The 22,538-nt window shown below is 38.8% G+C and overlaps 1 protein-coding gene across 1 annotated transcript in view; it reads right to left on the reverse strand.

Moving 5' to 3' along the window:
* Positions 1 to 22,538, reverse strand: part of DSCAM (DS cell adhesion molecule) — an 822,687-nt gene that overhangs the window by 295,710 nt on the left and 504,439 nt on the right. Inside the window, exons 7-8 of the mRNA XM_073887019.1 lie at positions 8,550 to 8,846; positions 7,517 to 7,792 (exon numbers count right to left, since the gene is read on the reverse strand). Coding sequence (XP_073743120.1) covers positions 7,517 to 7,792; positions 8,550 to 8,846 — 573 coding nt within the window. The remainder of the gene's footprint in view (positions 1 to 7,516; positions 7,793 to 8,549; positions 8,847 to 22,538) is intronic.

Below are 22,538 nucleotides of genomic sequence, written 5' to 3' on the forward strand. Positions count from 1 at the left end.
CACATAGGCTTACTCAGGATTAACCTTGTCCACCCAGCCTGCAATTTCCTCTTTTGGTGACTACAGTTTCATCTGTCAACACAGAAAAGGTGAAATTAAATAAATGTAAGGTGGGATAGCCAACAACTGTATTTTGTTTAGGAAAATGCTCCTTTTAAAACATGCTTTGAAGCAATGATTCACCAAAAGGATATGCTCTCTCCTTTGCCCAGACATCTGCACAAAAAATTATAGACATCTCAACACAAATGAACACAGTTTTTAGCAAGTTCAGTATTCCAGGCTTCTTGGCAAACCCACTGTTAGTCTTCCCAATCAAATTTGTGTTAGTGTGTGATATTCTCATAGGGTCGGCTCCACAGAGAGATGTAACCTGTCGTCTAGAAGGCTACCGTTAGATACTGTCAGGGATGTCTCGAGCTTTGCTCACTTGGCTATTGTAGGTTTCCTAGGGATCTGCTTTGTTTCAATGTCATCTTGGCATCTTTTTTTTTTTTAAAGATTTTATTTATTTGTTAGAGAGAGCGTAGGCGAGGGAGTGAGCAAGGGTACAAGCAGGGGGAGCTGCAGGCAGAGGGAGAAGCAGGCTCCCTGCTGAGCAAGGAGCCTGATGCGGGACTCGATCCCAGGGCACTGGGATCATGACCCGAACTGAAGGCAGACGCTTAACCGACTGAGCCACCCAGGTGCCCTGTCATCTTGCATCTTGAGGGCTTTCTGCTTTCTTCATCCCCTTGTCTGTCTGATTTGGTTGCTGCACCTGACATCCTCCTTCCATCTGGCTCCTTCCCTCACTCTTTTTTTTTTTCTTTAAAGATTTTTTTTATTTATTTGAGATAGAGCACAAGCAGTGGGGAGGTGCATGAGGAGAGGGACAAGCTGACTCCCCGCTGAGTGCAGCGCCCAATGCAGGGCTCGATCCCAGGACCCCATGATCATGACCTGAGCTGAAGGCAGATGCCTAACTGACTGAGCCACCCAGGCGCCCTCCCTCACACTTTCTATCCGTGGTCTTTGCTTGGCTTCCACAGCCTAATATGATTCTTCTTATCCTCGGGGTTGGTCTCTTCTGGGGAGAATTCTTAGCCATTGGATAGAATTTATTTTCTGGGGTATTAACCTGCGTGGGGGCCTTTATTGAGCACATGTTACTAAGTAAAGTGAATACACACATTCAGGAGTCACTCTCAGCCCCATTCATATTTTAATTCACTTTCTTAAGACAATTTATTATGGCTATTATTTTCATTTTCCTCCTTCTTTTGATAGTTCAACCTTCTCCCTAGCAAGGGGGTGTGGATGGAAGCAGGCAGCCTCTCCGGGCACCACACAGCTCTGGCCTCAGCGACTGGTCCAGGAATGGGTGGTGGTCTGTGGAAAGACAGCCAGAGTCCCTCCTTCTGATTTTCCTACATGGAGTCATCAGGGAAAGGGCATGTGAGTCCAGAGTAATGAGGGTCAGTTTTCTTGCTATATAGATAGGCAGCTCTGAGGGAATGAAGCCAGTGTGTAGAGGGAAACACCAAAGGAACAGAGAGAGGTTTTGGACGGTAATTAAATGGCCAACAGATACGTGAAAAACTGCTCAACATCACTTGGCATCAGGGAAATACAAATCAAAACCACAGTGAGATACCACCTCACACCAGTCAGAGTGGCTAAAATTAACAAGTCAGGAAACAACAAATGTTGGCCAGGTTGTGGAGAAAGGGGAACCCTCCTACACTGTTGGTGGGAATGCAAACTGGTGCAGACACTCTGGAAAACAGTATGGAGGTTCCTCAAGAAGTTGAAAATAGAGCTACGCTATGACCCAGCAACTGCACATACCAGGTATTTAGCCCAAAGGATACAAATAGAGAGATCTGAAGGGGCACCTGCACCCCAATGTTCATAGCAGCAATGTCCACAATAGCCAAACTATGGAAAGAGCCCAAATGTCCATCAACAGATGAATGGATAAAGAAGATGTGGTATGTATATTTAATGGAATACTAGTTAGCCATCAAAAAATGAAGTCTTTCCATTTGCAAGGACATGGATGGAACTAGAGGGCATTATGCTAATGATCTCGCTCATATGTGGAATTTAATAAAAAAAAGAGATGAAGGGGGAAGGGAAGGAAAAATAAAACAGTATGAAATTAGAGAGGGATGCAAACCATAAGAGAAGCTGAACTCTAGGATACAAGCTGCGGGTTGCTGGAGGGGAGGTGGGAGGGATGGGTAACTGGGTGATGGGCAGGCATTAAGGAGGGCACATGATGTAACGAGCACTGGGTGTTATATGCAACTGATGAATCACTGGATTCTACCCCTGAAACTAATAAAAAAATAATAAAATAATAATTTTAGAAGTCTAGACCAGGCCTCCTGTGAGGCCTATGCTATCTCTGCCTCTCCCAAAAGTTAGTGTAATACAACCTTGACCTCCATCCCTAACTCCCCCCTCCCCACACTGTTATAATTGTTGTTGAACGAGTCTGATTGGAGTTCCTGCTCTTTGCAATTAATAGGATCATTGATACATTGATCCATCCTCGTCTAGGAAATTTAGAGACAGATTTACATTTAAATAGTTCTTGTATGAATTTTTGTCAGACTTTATCTTCAGACATTTGGTGAAGAGGTTTTAGTGTGAGTTTGACTAAGGCACTGATGAATCTGCCTCTATGAATGAGAATCTGCAGGGAGGTGCACAGTCTCCTGATGGTTACACATAGGCCTGTGCCTTACACATTATTTATTCACTGATGTCTCCAAATCTACCGCTCAGACTCCACCATCCTAAATTCCACTGCCTGTCTATCCAACTGCCTACTTAGTAGATCCACTTAATATTTCAACCTCAATACATCAAAAAGTAGACTCCTGATTTCTTCCCTTAAATTGCTTCCTTGCATCTTCTGCTGACTCAGCTTATGGCTGTGTTCTTCTTTCTATTGCTCAGGCTCTTACACCCACATCCAATCCATCAGGAAATCCCACTGAGTAGACCTTAAAAATATATCTAGAACCGGTCTTCTCCTCACCCCTTCACTGCTCTCTCCCTGGCGCAAGCCCCCCAACCTCTCCCCTGCATACGCTTTCTAGCAGGGGGCCTGCTTATCCCTTCTTGCCTTTAACCTATTCTCAGCACAGGAGTCAGATGTATCCTTTTACAACCTAGTCAGGCCCTGTGACATCTCTGTTTAAAATCATCTGATCAACCCCTCCATCTCACTCAGGAAAAACTCAAGCCCTTAGAGCCCAGTCCTGCTGAACTGGGTCCTGCATGAAAGGGCCCTGCTAATTCTGACTCCACCCCTTATTACTTTACCCTGTGTTCACTCTGTTCCAGCCACACAGCCTCTTTGCTGGCCTTCCAGGTGGCCAGGCCCACTCCTGCCTCTTTTAGTTCCTTTGTCTAGAATGCTTTCTCCCCTAGATATGTGCTTGGCTCTCTTTCCCTCCTCTATGTCCTTGATCAAATGTCAGCTTCTCAAAGAAGCCTTCCCTGACTGCCCTCTTAAGCACTGCAAATCCCAAATCCCTACAGCTGTCCTGCCCACTGCCAGCCATTTCTTGCCAGGCAACTGTAATGAAACACCACGCAAAATAATATTTGCCTTCTTTTGTTTGACGATCCTTGCCAAGGACCTGAAAATGATTATTCTACATAATATATACTTAGAAGAAAAAAAATTCCTGAAAACAAAATCATTTGATTCAATTGTTTCCTAAAATGATGGCTACTTTGGTGGTAAGAGCCAATAAATTCTCCTTTTGGGTGTAAGCTTGTTGGAGTTGGGTTCTGTCACTTAAGATTAAAAGGATCAAGATTAATACATTGATTTATGCTGTTCTACAAAATTTTAAGAATAAAAGCGAATAATTCAAATGGTCTTTGTTTGAATTTATGTCTCCTAAAAAATTGATATTAAAATATGTGTATCCATTTACCCAATGGTCACACTTCTGGCAACTTTTCCTAAAAGAAACCATCTTACAAGGAGATAAAGGTCAATGCATGGAGAAGCTCATTTGACACATCATCCAAAATGGTTAAATATTAGACATAAATGAAATAGCACCGGAGTAGATGTTTTCTAAATGTAGTCTGAAGACCCCTAGGAACCCCTGAGAACATTTTTGGGGGTTTGCAAGGAGATAACCATTTTTATTATAACAGTAAGATATTATGTACTTTTCTCATTGGCTTGACATCTGCATAGATACACAGAAGTCACAGTGGACAGTGGGTAAGATGGCTGGGGCCTTAGCACAAATCATGGCAGTGACACCAAAATGCACCAATCATCACTGTGGTGTTCACCACCACACAGTTCTAATTGTTTTTTAAACCAGTTTCATTTAAGGACACTTGACAAAGCCATGAAAATAATAATTTTAAGTGTTTTACTTAAAGTATAAGTTTTTTTATATTGCGTTCATGTCATTTTCAGTGTTCTCTGCTCTGTGTAACAAAATGGGAAGAACACACAAAGCACTTCGGCCTGCTGTGCAGGATGGTTGTCTTGAAGCAAAGTACTTGCGCATTTGTTTGAATTACAAGCTCCACTAGTCACTCTTTTCATGGAATTCTGTTGTTTCCTCAAAGAATGGCTACCTAAAAGCTATAGTTACTCAGGCTTGTGCAACTGGCAGGCATTGTCCTAGGGGGAAAAAAGAATATAGCCTGCCTCTCCTATGATCACAACTGACTGTATTTGTTGCAAATAATGAAATTCAAACTTTCAAGCAAAAAAGTAGAATTTTGTAAAACTTTTATCTGTTGCTATGAGCTTCTCAGCTTCCCAATACTTAAAGACTTTTCTTCCTTTTTTTTTTTTTTTTAAGATTTTATTTATTTATTTGACAGAGAGAGACACAGCGAGAGATGGAACACAAGCAGGGGGAGTGGGAGAGGGAGAAGCGGGTTTCCTGCTGAACAGGGAGCCCGATGGCGGGCTCGATCCCAGGACCCTGGGATCATGACCTGAGCCGGAGGCAGATGCTTAACAACTAAGCCACCCAGGTGCCCCCTTAAAGACTTTTCTGATGAGCCTTTGATGTTGTTCTGTCGATATTTCAAAGATCCACATAACTCAGCAAACCAATAATTTCCAAATGAGCAACTTATCATGTTACAAAACAAGCTGTGGGTAAGACATTCTTTCAAAGCGCATGATAGACCAATGAATTTTAAGACACCAGAGCACCAAACATTTATTGATACAGCTTCTGATTCTCTAGGGCAGCTAATCTTTAAGATACCACCATGTTTTAAGTTTCTGCATTGTATTAAACATTATAAAGTATTTTCTGGTTTATTCACTTGTTTTGTTTGTTTCCTGTTTGTCTCCCTTGATTGGAAGGAGAGCTCCACAGGGAAAGAAGCTTGTCTACCTTCTTCATCACTGTTTTCCTCAATGTCTAGAGTAAAACCTAGCATGGAGCAGATGTTTCATAAATGGTAAAGAAATAAATACAACCACAAAATGAACTTTTATGTAGCTATCATAGTCTGATTTACCAAGAAATTCTAATGATTTGAGAAAATTCTTAAGATATGTGGCTCTTTTCGCTGTGAATTGTGCAAGACTGTTGAATCACAGATCTGTACCTCTGAAACAAATAATGCAATATATGTTAAGAAAAAAAAAAGAAGAAGATAGCAGGAGGGGAAGAATGAAGGGGGGAAATCGGAGGAGGAGACGAACCATGAGAGACGATGGACTCTGAAAAACAAACTGAGGGTTCTAGAGGGGAGGGGGTGGGGGGATGGGTTAGCCTGGTGATGGGTATTAAAGAGGGCACGTTCTGCGTGCAGCACCGGGTGTTATACGCAAACAATGAATCATGGAACACTACATCAAAAACTAACGATGTAATGTATGGTGATTAACATAACAATAAAAAAATTTAAGAACAAACAAACCAGATATGTGATTCTTTTTAAAAGATTCAAAATTATTTATCTGCAAGTATATCCTACATTATACATACTATATAGCATACAATACATAAAATATTACATAGATTGTATGTGTGCATGCATGTGTGTATTTATAGGTGTCCTGAAAAGGTAAACTAACGAAGTTTACGGGGAGAAAAAATGTTGGGGAAGACCATGGAAAACCCATGTAACGTTGTAGCCACGACATTAAAAGACAATTATTGGTATGTAGGGATAGCTCAGACAGATAGTTTAGCAGGCAGAAGGCTATTGTTGTGGAATTTTGAAAGTGTTTTGTAACATTTTAGAGTTATTTTCATGACCTTCTTCATGTAGATTATTTACAGAATTGAAAAATTTCATTTTATGTTCAGCTGAAGAAACTGACTTGGGGTATAGAAGAAACAGCTTCCCCTAAGGGCCCGCCACTACAGGGCTGTGTGTCCTGGGGTGGGTCTTGCCATTTCAGTGGTCTTTACTGATAAGGAGATTGACATTGAGTTGCATGCCCCCAAATTCGTCCCGATGGTTAGATCCTGTGATGTAAAGAATCATTTAAAGGTCAAGAAATTTTTTGGTGGGTTCCTTTAATTATATAATTACTATATTGTTGCTTTGATCTACTCCACTACTCAAGATGAAAAATTTGTTTGAAGTCCTTATCCATTAGAAAACCTCTTCCGGTTGGATTCTAAAAGAACTTACTTTTAGGAGTTTTTAGGAAAAGAAAGATTCAGATGATTCCCAACTTAGGATGGTTCAACTTCCAATTTTTCCACTTTATGATGGTGTAGAAGACATGTGCATTCAGTAGAAACTTTACTTTGAATTTTGAACCTTGCTTTCTCCTTCAGAGCTGGGGATATGTAGTAGATACTCTCTGGTGATGCTGGGCAGTGACAGCGAACCACAGCTCCCAGTCAGCCAGTGGTCAGGAGGGCAAACATCCAAAACTGACTACTAGTCTTCACCCATACAACTTTTCTGTTCTTCACTTTCAGTACAGTGTTCAATAAATTACATGATATTCAACACTTTCTTATAAAGTCGGATTTGCATTGGATAATTTTGCCCAACTGTAGACTAATGTAAGTGTTCTGAGCTTGTTTCAGGTAGGTTAGGCTAAGCTACAATGTTTGGTAGGTGAGATGTATTAAATACAATTTTTGACTTACTACCTTTTCAACTTACAGTGAGTTTATTGGGACATAATCCCATTGTAAGTGGAGGAACATCAGTGTGTGTTTTAAAATGATCTGTCAGACAACTAGGTAACAACGCCAATGATGTCTATTTTTTTTTTTTTGATGGTAATACCACACATACCCTCTGGAAAACCAACCCAAAAATCCATATGAAAAGAAAATTACATCAACCACAGGTCTTGTGCAGATGCAGGCGTAAAGAGGTCAGAACATCTGATGTACTCTCATTCCGTCTTTGTAACTGTCCTACTGAAAATATGCAGGCTCTGAGATCCCCCCCCCCCCCCCCCCCCCCCCCGCCAACTCCTGATCGTGGTTCTGGTGAAGGAGCGGAATCATGGCACGCTGTGTGGGGACAGGGAGTGCAGCCTTACCTTTGACTGTCACGTGGACACTCTGGCTGGTGGAGAGCTGCGGTTGAACCAGCACATTGCACGTGTACTCTCCCTCATCCACTTCTTTTTGCACATCCGAGAGTTTTAGAGTGCCGTTGTTCTCAAATGCCACTTGGCGATGGTTGAAAGGAAGCAGATTAGAGTTCTTGTACCATTTGATAGAGTAATAGGGATAGCCAATCACACGGCAGTGGATGTATGTGTCCCGCCCTGCTATCGCTGTGATATTTTTCATTGGTCGAATGCTTGCAGGCCCTAGAGAGACACAAAGAAACTATTGAAAATAATTTAAGGGTACATCTCATGTGTGGAAATGGGTGCACTTTTCCTTGAGTAAAAAAAAAATGTAGATTATTTCCATGTAAAAATGTCTTTTTCGATTAAACAATTTTTTCTGTGTTTGGATTTTTCTACTCAGAAGTTCTTTGTTTCCTTTTAGTTTCATTACTTTCGAATGAATTGAATGAAGTGTTAAAAACTTTCATTATCAACTACTTCTATTAAAACATTTTGAATTACAAGACAAGAGGCAATTTAATCAACAAAAAGTAACTAGTCTCCACTGAACCATCATGCTGTTTTTGTGAAAACACTGGTAGCAATTCAATTTTTAAACTGTCTCTGTGAAGTAGGTTATGAAGATGGAGGTTATGCCATGTTGCACTATGAATGTAAGTTAAAATACCATGTACATGAAGGTTTACCATGAATGTGGTAGAACAGAAGAAGAGGAGGAAGGAAAGAGCATGCAGAGCATAAACCAGGAAAGGAAAGATCGAGTGGACAAATCTGAGAGTAACAGAGAACAAGCTGACTGAAGAAACCAAAAGGCCATTTTTTTTCACATTAACCCAATCAGGGCCATTCTGGAGTCAGAAGGAAAGGGTAGGAAATGGAAAGCAACAGTTAATCTGTTTTGGCATTCCAAGACTCAGCTCGGTGCATGCAGAAACTTTCTTCTCCACTACAATGAGTTATGTGTGTTTTTTTGAGGAGCTGATTTGACAAGCACCTCTTACGTTTATTCGAGCCTGGTACAGGACGACTCCCGCCGAGTTGTTGGCAGTGCAGCGGTAGACTCCCCCATCCCGGACCTGAGAGCTGGAGATGTTCAGGTAGCTGACCACGTTTCCCTCCGACGTGATCATCTGGCTGATGCGGTGACTGCCACCCTTGAGTATCGGGTCATCGTCCAGGGTCCACGTGATCGTGGGCAATGGAGTTCCCTTCACGTTGCACATGAGGGACACTGGTTCTGCTGGGCTCACCACTTTTTCACTAAAGGCAGAAATAATTTTGGGAGTTCCATCTGCAGAAAGACAAATTATGGAAGGAAGTGGCATATACAAATAAACAACTTCCAAGTCCATTTATTTAATGATTAGGAGGTAGATGTGTTGGTTATTAAACACTACAAAAAAAAAAGTCTGATTTTATGGATAAAGCTAAATTCCAAGCAGAACAAGATTTCATTTTCAAAATGGGCAAATACAGTATTAACAAGCTTTAATTACTTATATATTTCCTGGTTGTCATAAGAAGAACAATCATGCAACCCAGATGCCCATGGTACACAGTGTCAGCTCCCAAGAAATATATAGTCTGGAACTGTTACATCCCCACCAGAAGTGATAAACACAGAGGAAATTCACCCCTCCAAATGGTCACATTAGCTTTCCACTTCTGCAATAATTAGGGCTCGCTCACCAGGGAATAAAGGAAAGGCTGAGGGATTATCTCACCTTATTCATTTTCTCATAAGAAATCATCCTTTAATTATTGAACTCTACATCTGGAAATAATGATGTACTATATGTTAGCTAGTTGAAATAAAAAACAGAAATCATCCTTTATAGTTTTAATGATAAATGGTAAGTCCGTGTAAATGTCCATGAAAGCTCTGAAAATGGGTAAAAGCCAAATAAACTTTGAGCCTTCCAGTGTGTATTAAATATCTCTGTAAGTATCTTAAGTTGGTGGGTATACAATTTATCATCCAACCTGGTACACTTCTGAGAATGAAACAGATACTAGGAGTAATTATGCCAGGAAGACAGGCACAGCCTCAGACTGTCCCAGGCAAAGTAGGATCTAGGTCTTAAGGAGTTTTCCATAGGAATTTCCAATGTTTTCAACAAAGATAAAATTTTCATACTCCATTGTTGTTCTATCATATATATGGACCATTTCCCTCACACTGTATGGTAGTAATCACAAATGCATTGCTGACAAATTGGAAAGCAAAACAAATGGAGGGAACACATCTGAAGCTAGCTCACAATGCCATCACAGAAAGGTAACTGTTAACACTCCCAAGTACTCTGAAGAGTTTCTCCTCGCCAGCCCTGCCAAAAACTGGAAGCCTGTTTCTGTGGCCAGTGAGGCCAGCTCTGTAGGGTTCTCCTGATGGGGGTGCTGTGCTAAGCCCTCTACCATCTTTCCTCTTGCAAATTCCTGAATATCAACTCCGTTCTAATTCCTTGGGTGACAGGAGAAGGCCCTCAAGTTTTTTTATTTTTCCCACATGCAATCATAAGTGGCGTATTTCAGTGTTCTTGGATTGCAAGCATCTTGCTTTAGTACAAAAGATGAAAACAAGGACTTCATAATATTGAAGTGAAGAACCTGTGCAGACACTGCTTCCGCATGCTTTGCCTTATGGAGAAGTGAGATGTCCCTGTGATTGTTATTCTTTGTACATAATCGGCTGTTGAAGCTTAGGAATGTTATTTATTTTTTTCTTTTTTAAAATTTTTTGGGTTTTTTTATTTCAAATGCTTAGGAATGTTATTTTATTTAATAATAATTTATTATTAAATAAATAATATAAATAAATAATTTAATAATAATTACAATTCACATTTTTTTCATGATGTGCTGAGCTGTAAATTTCTTTGCACTGATTTTTACACAACATACTGAAAACTTGTCTTTTTTTTTATCTATTTAGGAAAGTATTCTTCAGTTATTCTTTTTTTTGTAGATAAAATTTACATACAGTGAAATTTACAGATCTTAAGTGTACAAACAGAATGAGCTTGTTAAATATGTACACTGTGTAACCACCCACATGAGCATGATGTAAAGCATTTCATCACCCCAAAACATTCCTAGGACTCCTTTCAATCTCACCAGAGGCAGTCAGTGTCCTGATTTCTTTCACCCTGAGTTAGTTCACCTGTTCTTGAGCTTCAAATCCATGTAGTCACAGAATTGTGTGCTCTCTATACAACAGATATTCTACCATTGCCACAACAGTCAGCAAAATTAAGAAATGTAACTTTGGAACAGTGTGACCACCTAACATGAAGTCCATATGGAAAGTCGGCCAGCTGACTGGTCATGTCCCTCTCAGCTATTTCCCCCAGCCCAACCAGTATCATACATCCCATTTATTTGTCATGCTTCTTTGGTCTCCTTCAATCTGGATCATTCTTTCCTCTTTTTTGTATTTCTTGACTTTGACATTCTTGAAGAATTATACGATAGCCAGTTGCTCAAACTGTTTTTTTTCTATTTCCGCATAATTAGATGCAGTTTATGCATTTTTGGCAGGAGTATCACGGAAGTAATATTGTCTTTATGTGTTTATTGGCCACTGGGTATCTCCTTTTGTGAAATATCTGCTCAAATCTTTTGTCCATCGTTATGTTAGACTACTTTTTTATTGATTTATAGGAGTTCTTTATTATGCTGAAGATAAGTATTTACCAGCTATCTTCTAATGGCCAAATATATTTGTCAGGTATATTAAGTAAATATGTGTGTCAGACATATGTATAGTATGTATTATAGCTGTGTATCTTTGAATGTGTAAAATGTTTTCTTCCAGTTTGTAGTTGCCTTTTATTTTCTCAATGATGTATTTGCCTTTGACTTTTAGTGCTTTCTGTATCCTAAGAAAGCTTTGTCAATCCCCCAAATGATGAAGAATTCTTTTATGCTTCCTTTTAGAGACTTCATAGTTTGGGATTTTACATCCTAGTCTATAATTTAGAGCAAATAAAATCTGTACAAGGTATAAGGTGTGAAGTACAAATTGATATTCATTTTTTTGTGTTATGTTCATTGAGTAGTTTCAGTATTGTTTGTCAAAAAGATTTTCTTTTAGCTTAGGAATATTGTGGACTCTTTTTTTAAATTTTATTTTATTATATTATGTTAATCACCATACATTACATCATTGGTTTTTGATGTAGTGTTCCATGATTCATTGTTTGCATATTATACCCAGTGCTCCATTCAATACATGCCCTCTTTAATACCCATCAAAAGGTTAACCCATCCCCCCGTAACCCTCCCCTCTAGAAACCTCAGTTTGTTTCTCAGAGTCCATAGTCTCTCATGGTTCATCTCCCCCTCAGACTTCCCTCCCTTCATTTTTGCTTCCTAATATTTTTTTAAACATATAATGTATTATTTGTTTCAGAGGTACAGGTCTGTGATTCATCAGTCTTACACAATTCACAGCGCTCACCATAGCACATTCCCTCCCCAATATCTATCACCCACCCACCCCATCCCTCCCACCGCCCATCACTCCAGCAACCCTCAGTTTGTTTCCTGAGATTAAGAATTCCTCACATCAGTGAGATCATATGATAGATGTCTTTCTCTGATTGACTTATTTCACTTAGCATAATACCCTCTAGTTCCATCCACATCGTTGCAAACGGCAAGATTTTGTGTTTTTTTTGATGGATGCATAATATTCCATTGTATATATATATCCTATCTTCTTTATCCATTCATCTGTTGATGGACATCTTGGCTCCTTCCATAGTTTGGCTATTGTGGACATTGCTGCTATAAACATTGGGGTGCACATACCCCTTCGGATCACTACATTTTTATCTTTTATCTATCTTTTATCTTTATACCCAGTAGTGCAATTGCTGGGTCATAGGCTAGTTCCATTTTCAACTTTTTGGGGAAACTCCATACTGTTTTACAGAGGGGCTGCACCAGCTTGCATTCCCACCAACAGTGTAGGAGGGTTCCCCTTTCTCCGCATCCACGCCAACCTCTGTTGTTTCCTGACTTGTTAATTTTAGCCATTCTGACTGGTGTGAGGAGGTATTTCATTGAGATTTTGATTTGGATTTCCCTGATGCCGAGAAATGTTGAGCACTTTTTCATGTGTCTGTTGGCCATTTGGATGTCTTCTTTGGAAAAATGTCTGTTCATGTCTTCTGCCCATTTCTTGATTGGATCATTTGTTCTTTGGATGTGGATTGTGAAAAGATCTTTATAGATTTTGGATACTAGCCCTTTATCTGATATGTCATTTGCAAATATCTTCTCCCATTCTGTCAGTTGTCTTTTGGTTTTGTTGACTGTTTCTTTTGCTGTGCAAAAGCGTTTTATCTTGATGAAGTCCCAATAGTTCATTTTTACCCTTGCTTCCCTTGCCTTTGGTGATGTTTCTAGGAAGAAGTTGCTGCAGCTGAGGTCAAAGAGGTTGCTGCCTGTGTTCTCCTTTAGGATTTTGATGGACTCCTGTCTCACGTTTAGGTCTTTCAACCATTTGGAGTCTATTTTTGTGTGTGGTGTAAGGAAATGGTCCGGTTTCATTCTTCTGCATGTGGCTGTCCAATTTTCCCAACACCATTTGTTGAAGAGACTGTCTTTTTTCCACTGGACATTCTTTCCTGCTTTGTCAAAGATGAGTTGACCCTAGAGTTGAGGGTCCATTTCTGGGCTCTCGATTCTGTTCCATTGATCTATGTGTCTGTTTTTGTGCCGGTACCATACTGTCTTAATGATAACAGCCTTGTAATAGAGCTCGAAGTACAGAATTGTGATGCTGCCAGCATTGCTTTTCTTTTTCAACATTCCTCTGGCTATTTGGGGTCTTTTCTGGTTCCATACAAATTTTAGGATTATTTGTTCCATTTCTTTGAAAAAAGTGGATGGTATTTTGATGGGGATTACATTGAATGTGTAGACTGCTCTAGGCAGCATTGACATCTTCACAATATTTGTTCTTCCAATCCACGAGCATGGAACGTTTTTCCATTTCTTTGTGTCTTCCTCAATTTCTTTCATGAGTATTTTATAGTTTTCTGTGTACAGATCCTTTGCCTCTTTGGTTAGATTTATTCCTAAGTATCTTATGGTTTTGGGTGCAATTGTAAATGGGATTGACTCCTTCATTTCTCTTTCTTCTGTCTTGTTGTTGGTGTATAAGAATGCAACTGATTTCTGTGCATGGCTTTTATATCCTGCCACTTGACTGAATTCCTGTATGAGTTCTAGCAGTTTTGGGGTGGAGTCTTTGGGTTGTCCACATAAAGTATCCTATCATCTGCAAAGAGTGCCTTTGATTTCTTTTTGTCATCTGATTTCTGTGGCTAGGACTTCTAGTACTATGTTGAATAGCAGTGGTGATAGTGGACATCCCTGCCATGTTCCTGACCTTAGGGGGAAAGTTTTCAGTTTTCCCCATTGAGAATGATATTTGCTGTGGGTTTTCATAGATGGCTTTTATGATATTCAGGTATGTGCCCTCTATCCCTACACTCTGAAGAGTTTTAATCAAGAAAGGATGCTGTGAATTGTGTAAGACTGTTGAATCACAGACCTGTACCTTTGAAACAAATAATACATTATATGTTAAAAAAAAAAAAGATAGTAGGAAGGGTAAAATGAAGGGGGGGAAATCAGAGGGAGAGATGAACCATGAGAGACTATGGATTCTGAGAAACAAACTGAGGGTTCTAGGAGGAGGGGTGTGGGGAGATGGGTTAGCTTGGTCATGGGTATTAAAGAGGGCATGTATTGAATGGAGCACTGGGTGTTATACACAAGCAATGAATCATGGAACACTACATCAAAAACTAATGATGTAATGTATGGTGATTAACATAACATAATAAAATAAAAAAAAGAAAGAAAGGATGCTGTACTTTGTCAAATGCTTTTTCTGCATTTATTGAGGGGATCATATGGTTCTTGTTCTCTCTTTTATTAATGTATTGTATCACATTGATTGAATTGTGGATGTTGAACCAACCTTGCAGTCCAGGAAAAAAAATCCCACTTGGTCTTGGTGAAGAATCCTTTTAATGTACTGTTGGATCCTATTGGCTAGTATTTTGGTGAGAATTTTTGCATCCATGTTCATCAGGGATATTGATCTGTAATTCTCCTTTCTGATGGGGTCTTTGGTTTTGGGATGAAGGTAATGCTGGCCTCGTAAAACAAGTTTGGAAATTTTCCTTTCATTTCTATTTTTTGGAACAGTTTCAGAAGAATAGGTATTAATTCTTCTTTAAATGTTTGGTAGAATTCCCCTGGGAAGCCATCTGGCCCTGGGCTTTTGTGTGTTGGGAGATTTTTGATGACTGCTTCAATTTCCTTAGTAGTTATAGGTCTGTTCAGGTTTTCTATTTCTTCCTGGTTCAGTTTTTGGCAGTAGATACATCTCTAGGAATGCACCCATTTCTTCTAGATTATCTAATTTGCTGGCATAGAGTTGCTCATAATATGTTCTTATACTTGCATTTCTTTGGTGTTGGTTGTGATCTCTCCTCTTTTATTCATGATTTTATTTATTTGGGTCATTTCTTTTTTCTTTTTGATAAATCTGGCCAGGGGTTTATCAATCTAGTTAATTTTTTCAAAGAACCAGCTCCTAGTTTCATTGATCAGTTCTACTGTTCTTTTGGTTTCTATTTCATTGATTTCTGCTCTGATCTTTATTATTTCTCTTCTCCTGCTGGGTTTAGGCTTTTTTTGCTGTTCTTTCTCCAGCTTCTTTAGGTGTAAGGTTAGGTTGTGTATTTGAGACCTTTCTTGTTTCTTGAGAAAGGCTTGTATTGCTATATACTTTCCTCTTAGGACTGCCTTTGCTGCATCCCAAAGATTTTGAACAGTTGTGTTTTCATTTTCATTTGTTTCCGTGATTTTTTAAAATTCTTCTTTAATTACCTGGTTGACCTATTCATTCCTTAGTAGGGTGCTCTTTAGCCTCCATGTATGTGAGTTTTTCTGACTTTCCTCTTGTGATTGAGTTCTAGTTTCAAAGCATTGTGGTCCAAAAATATGCAGGGAATGACCCCAATCTTTTGGTACCGGTTGAGACCTGATTTGTGACCTAGGATGTGATCAATTTTGGAGAATGTTCCATGGGCACTAGAGAAGAATGTGTATTCTGTTACTTTGGGATGGAATGTTCTGAATATATCTGTGAAGTCCATTTGGTCCAGTGTGTCATTTAAAGTCTTTATTTCCTTGTTGATCTTTTGCTAAGATGATCTGTCCATTTCAGTCAGGGGGGTGTCAACGTTCCCTACTATTATTGTATTTTTCTCAAAGTGTTTCTTTGATTTTCTTATTAACTGGCTTATATAATTGGCTGCTCCCATGTTAGGGGCGTAGATATTTACAATTGTTAGATCTTCTTGTTGGATAGATCCTTTAAGTAGGATATAGTTTCCTTCCTCCTCTCTTATTGTACTCTTTGGTTTAAAATCTTATTTGTCTGATATAAGGATTGCCACTCCTGCTTTCTTTTGGTGTCCATTAGCATGGTAAATGGTTTTCCACCCACTCACTTTCAATCTGGGGGTGTCTTTGGGTCTAAAATGAGTCTCTTGCAGACAGCATATTGATGGGTTTGGTTTTTTTATCCAATCTGATATCCTGTGTCTTTTGATTGGGGCATTTAGCCCATTTACATTCAGGGTAACTATTGAAAGATAGGAATTTAGTGCCATTGTATTGCCTGTAAGGTGACTGTTACTGTATATTCTCTGTGTTGCTTTCTGGTCTGTGTTGCTTAGGCTCTCTCTTTGCTTATAGGACCCCTTTCAATATTTCCTGTAGGGCTAGTTTTGTGTCTGTAAATTCTTTTAGTTTTTGTTTGTCCTGGAAGCTTTTTATCTCTCCTTCTATTTTCAATGACAGCCTAGCTGGATATAGTATTCTTGGCTTCATATTTTTCTCGTTTAGTGCTCTAAATATATCATGCAGGTCCTTTCTGGCCTGCCAGGTCTCTGTGGATAGGTCTGTTGCCACTCTAATGTTTCTACCATTGTAGGTTACAGACCTCTTCTCCTGAGTTGCTTTCAGGATTTTCTCTTTGTCTCTGAGACTCATAAATTTTACTATTAGATGTCAGGGTGTTGACCTATTTTTATTGATTTTGAGGGGGGTTCTCTGTGCCTCCTGGGTTTTAATGCCTGTTTCCTTCCCCAAATTAGGGAAGTTCTCTGGTATAATTTGCTCCAATATACCTTCTGCCCCTCTTTCTCTTTCTTCTTCTTCTGGGATCCCAATTATTCTAATATTGTTTCGTCTTATGGTATATCGCTTATCTCTCGAATTCTGCCCTCATGATTCTGTAGTTGTTTATCTCTCTTCTTCTCAGCTTCTTTATTCTCCATCATTTCGTCTTCTATATCACTAATTCTCTCTTCTTCCTCATTTATCCTAGCAGTTAGAGCCTCCATTTTTGATTGCACCTCATTAATAGCCTTTTTGATATAGACTTGGTTAGATTTTAGGGTTTTTATTTCTCCAGAAAGGGGTTCTCTAGTATCTTCCATGCTTTTTTCAAACCTAGCTTATAAATGTCATTCTGAACTCTAGTTCTGACATCTTACTAATGTCCATATTGATTAGGTCCCTGGCAGTCAGTACTGCCTCTTGTTCTTTTTTTTTGAAGTGATTTTTTCCGTCTTGTCATTTTATCCAGAGAACAGATGACTGAGAGAACAAAATGTTAACAGGGTAACAACAACCCCAGAAAAATATGCACTAAACACATCAGAAGAGACCCGAAACCAGGGGAAAAGAAAGGGAAAGGAAAAAAAGAAGAAAAAAGAAAGAAAAAGAAAAAGAAAGAAAAAGGAATATGATCACATATGATCAGGCTGGTGAATAGATCAGTGACACACACTAGATTTTGGGCGTATTTTGGTCTGCTAGAATAAACAGTCTCCCAAAATTTTAAAGAAGGAAAAACTTATATATATACAAAAATAAGGGTAAATACAATGAAGGGATAGGATATGATTGTAAAGACGAAAATTATAAAAGATTTTATAAAAGGAATTGGTAAGAAGTTGGTTTAAAAAAGAAAGAAGAGAAATTGAAAAAAAAAGGGGGGGGAGAGAACGTGATCAGGCAGGGGTCTAGAACAAAACCCCATACACTAGAGATTTAGGGTATATTTTGGTCTGTTAGAAGAAACTCTATCCCAAAATTTTTAAAGAGAGAACAACTTATATATATACACACCAAAAATAGGGTTAACTAAATGAAGGGATAGAATATGACTCTAAAAATGAAAAATAAAAAAGATTTTTAAAAAAGGGATTGGTAAGATGTTGGTTGAAAAAGGGAAAAAATTTTCAAAAAAAATAGAAAAAGAAAATTAAAAAAATTAACTTTGAAAGACTAAAGAATCATGGTAAAAAAGCCATGAATTCTATGTGCAGTATTCCCCTAGCGCTGGAGTTCTGCCATTCTCATTGATTGGTAAACTTGGTCTTGGCTTGCTGGCTGTTCTTGCTGATCTTCTGGGGGAAGGGCCTGTTGCCGTGGTTCTCAAATGTCTTTGCTGGAGGTGGAATTGCCCCGTCCTTGCTGGGGCCCAGGCTAAGTAATCTGCTCGGGTTTGCTCTCAGGAGCTTTTGTTCCCTGCAAGCTCTCGGTACAGCTTTGGAGGACGAGAGTGAAAATGGCAGCCTCCCAATCTCTGCCCCGGAGGAGCCGAGAACTCGGGGCCCCACTCCTCAGTGTGCCCCCAGAGAAAAGCAGTCAATCACTCCCTTCTGCCTGGTCTCTGGCCACACTCCATACTCATGCAGCCTGTGACCGAGCATTTCTATTTCTGGCACACGACCCCATTTCGAGTCTCCAAACACGGCAGATTCCTGCAGTGCACTCCTGCATCACTCCTCCTGGGGGTGGAAGGGGAGTCTCCCCGGATTTGCCGCTTGTTGTGTCCCTGCTGGAAGAGCGCGGCCCGACTGTGCTGTGGATCATGGTTTTTGGCAAACCCCAAGCTGAGAGCCTGCTCCTCGGCTCCATCTTTGTAGCCTGCTTCCCTGCTCCGATACCTGGGAGCTCTGCTGCACTCAGGTACCCCCAGTCTTTCTGTGACCCCGAGGGTCCTGAGGCCACACTGTCCCAGCGAGGGCTCCCCCCCCCCACTTAGCCACTGGAGTGACGTCCCTCAGTGGAGCAGACTTCAACAAGTTCCGATTTTGTGCTCCGTGGCTCTATCACTTGCCAGTAGCAGCCGACGGAGGCCCCCTCCCCCGCTGTCTTCTGGAATATCACCTCAGATTCACTTCTCCGCACGTCCTACCTTCCAGAAAGTGGTCGCTTTTCTGTTCAGAGAGTTGCTGCTATTCTTTTCTTCGATCTCCTGTTGAGTTTGTAGGTGTTCAGAATGGTTTGATACCCATCTAGTTGAATTCCTGGGACCAGACGAAATTTAGGTCTCCTACTCCTCCGCCATCTTGCTCCTCCCCCCTATTGTCGACTCTCTTACAAATCAATTTATCATATATGTTTAGGCATATTTCTAGACCATCCAGTATGTTCTATTGAGCTGTGTAGCTATCTCATTTAATGTAGCTTTACGAGTCCTCCAACTTTTTTTTTTATCATTGTTTGCACAACTCTCAGTCTTTTATGTTCCCACACACGTTTTTTAAATCAACTTAGAATATAGGACTTCCGCTTTTCTACATAAATTTAAAAATCAATCTATAAAAGCTGTTGGGATTTTGACTGAGATTACATTGATCATGTTACAGAGAATTGCTACCTTAAGCATATTAGTTTTTCAGTCCTTGAATATGGTGTACTTTCCAGTTTTTCAGGTCATCACAATTTTATATTAGCGATGTATAGTTGTACAGTTTTACATGTTGAAATCTTTCACACCTGTTGTTAAATTTATTCCTAAGTGTCTTTTGTTTTATGCTAATATAAATGGAATTGTAAAATATTATTTTCCACTTGTTGATTCCTACTGTATAAAAAGAAAACAAATTTTGTATTTTTTTGTATACTAAGAGTTTCTAAACTCACTTATGCATCTAGGACTTATTTTATAGATTTCTTGGGATTTTCTATGTAAACAGCAAGGTCTGTGATTAAAGATAACTGGGATTTTTTCCTTTCCAAACTTTATGTATTTTATTTCTTATTCATACCTGCCTAGGACTTCTGGCACATTGTTGAATAGAAGTGGCAGTTGTGAACATCCTTGCCTTGGTTCCAATGTTAAATGAAAAATATTTAGTGTTCAACCGCTAAGTATGGTTTTCACTATAGAGTATTCATAAATGCCATTTATCGGGTCAAGGAAGTTCCTTATGTTCCTAGTTTGCTGAGAATTTTTTATTCTGAATGGATGTTGAATTTTGTCAAGTGGTGTTTTTCTGGATATACTGAAGTCATCAATTTTTTTTCTCCTATATTCTATTAATATGATGCCTTATGCATACATAGATAATTTTTGTTTTTAATGTTTTTCCAATCTTACATTTATGGGATAAAATCCAACTAGGTTTTACATAGACATAGATACAGATGGATAGATCAACATAACAGATGGATAGATCAACATATACATATTTATATACGTGTATATATATATGCATATTTATGTAGATATACATACACATATATTCATATGTATATCAATGCCAATATATATGCGTGCATGCAACTATATAATTTTAATCTCATGTACCAAAAGTGAAAATTATGCTACTTCATGGAAATGTAAAAATCCTGATACAAATAACTTCAAATAATTTAATTTATATTCTCCTTTGTGTTATTGCATCTATTTATGTCTAAACTCTATAATACAGTATTATAATTTTATAATTTGTCAGTTATTGTTTAAAGACATTAAAAGAGAAAAAACAATTTCTCTAAATGTTTAGTAACATATTTCCTGCCTTTTCTCATGGCCTTTATGCCTACAGATCTGAATTTCCATTTTAGATCATTTCCCTTCACCTTCAATGACTTGATGTGTCATTTCTTCTGGTATCACATTGTTTCAGCTTTTATTTACTGAAAATATCTTTACTATTGCTGATTTTTAAAGACTATTTTTTGCTAGATATAGGAGCATAGGTGGACAGGGATTTTTTTTTTTTATCCTTTTCAACATTTTAAAGATGTTGCTCCATTGTCTTCTGTCTTCCAAAATATCTGATGAGAAGTCATCCATCATTCATATTGATATCTCTGTTTACTTAATATTTCTCCTCCCTCAGAATTGTAAGATTTTTTTCTTTATCTTGGTTGTCAGCAATGTGACTCTAATGTGCCCACATGTGATTTTCTTTGTATTTATTCTTCTTGGGGTTTACTGTTTCTTGGCTCTGTAACTTTATTTTTTATACCAAAATTGAGAAAACTGTAGCTGTTAGTTCTTCAAATACTTTTTTCTTCCCCACTGTCAATCTCCTATTTTTCTAGGCCTCTAATTATACGTGAATCTGGCCACCTGATGAATGTGCCACGTCACTGAGGCTATGGTCATTTCCTTTATAGTCTTCTTTCTCTCTGTGGTTCAAATTGGATAATTTATTTGAATTTATCTTTAGGTTCACTGATCCTTTATTTCTTCTCCAATCTGCCACTAAAACCAATATACTGAATTTTTATATTTCTACTGGTTCCTTTTTATAGTGTTCATTTTCTCTTCTGGTCTTTCCCAGATATCTATTCATTATGCCTTTATTTTCCTTTAAGATATTGAATATATTTTAAATAAAAGCTTCTAAGCCTTTGCTCATTCATCTGGGTTCTCTCAAGATCTATTTCTACTGCCTACCTTGTCTTTTGACCTCTGCTAACAGTATCCCTTTTTTTTTGTATGCCTAGTTGTTTTTATTTTTATTTTTATTTTTTTAAATATTTTATTTATTTATTTGATAGAGAGAGACACAGCGAGAGAGGGATCACAAACAGGGGGAGTGGGAGAGGGAGAAGCAGGCTTCCCGCCGAGCAGGGAGCCTGATGCGGGGCTCGATCACAGGACCCTGGGATCATGACCTGAGCTGAAGGCAGATGCCTAATGACTGAGCCACCCAGGCGCCCCTATTTTTTATTTTTATTGGATTCTCCTCCGCATTTTCCAGTTCAGGTGTCAACTAAGTTTTTCAAGGAAGTTTATTTTTAGATTTCAGGACTCCTCACTGTTAGGGATTTAGGACCGCCCTTCTTCCTGGAATTTCAACTCACCTCCCTCTAATGCAGGTAATTTGACAGTGCAGACTTCTGTCCTTCTATACCTAAATCCCATAAGACTATAGCTTTCTACTTTTCTTCTAGTATTATAGTCCCCCCCAACCCATCTCAAAAACTGGGCAATGTCCTCAAGGGAAAAGTGGTATCAAGGCAGATATCACCCAACCCTTTCTTCTTCTTTCATGGGTCCAATCCTTTCTTCCTGCTTTTGGGTGTCTCTCCCAAGTTTTGTTTTTCCTCAAGTTCATAATTTTTATCTACTTGAAGTTTAGTCTGATACATGCTATTCTATCATTTCCTAAAATAGGAACGGTTCTTATTCTTTTCTATTATTCTATTTTCCAGTTACTGTGGTTTGATCTTGAACCTATAATTATTAGATTTCATTTTCTTTAGACTTCCATTCCAGTTTTTTTGGCCTCATAGAAAATACTCCCAGATTCTGCATTATATCAATGGCCATTCTTAGCTCACAGTACTGTGAGTTTTTAAAATTTACATTAATCTAAAGCTATTTCAATGGGAATATTGGAGGCTCTAGCCAAGGATACTAGTTAGACACCATTTTAAGGCAAATTCTAGATATGTATTTATAATTACACTTCTGCTCTCTTTTGCTACATTAGCCCTGTCATCTCTCAGAAGAGAAAAAAAAGTGAAGCTTCTTGTCCTGAATGGAAACTGACATGCAACAAATAAATCTGTGAGTATGCTCAGTATGCTCCTTTGCCCCCTTTTTTTATTCAAGTGACAGGCTTTTTTGGAG

This window comes from Callorhinus ursinus, unplaced genomic scaffold (genome assembly GCF_003265705.2).
Source record: "Callorhinus ursinus isolate GAN/ISIS: 27379988/994484 unplaced genomic scaffold, GSC_fseal_2.0 scaffold75, whole genome shotgun sequence".
Lineage (NCBI taxonomy): Eukaryota > Metazoa > Chordata > Mammalia > Carnivora > Otariidae > Callorhinus > Callorhinus ursinus.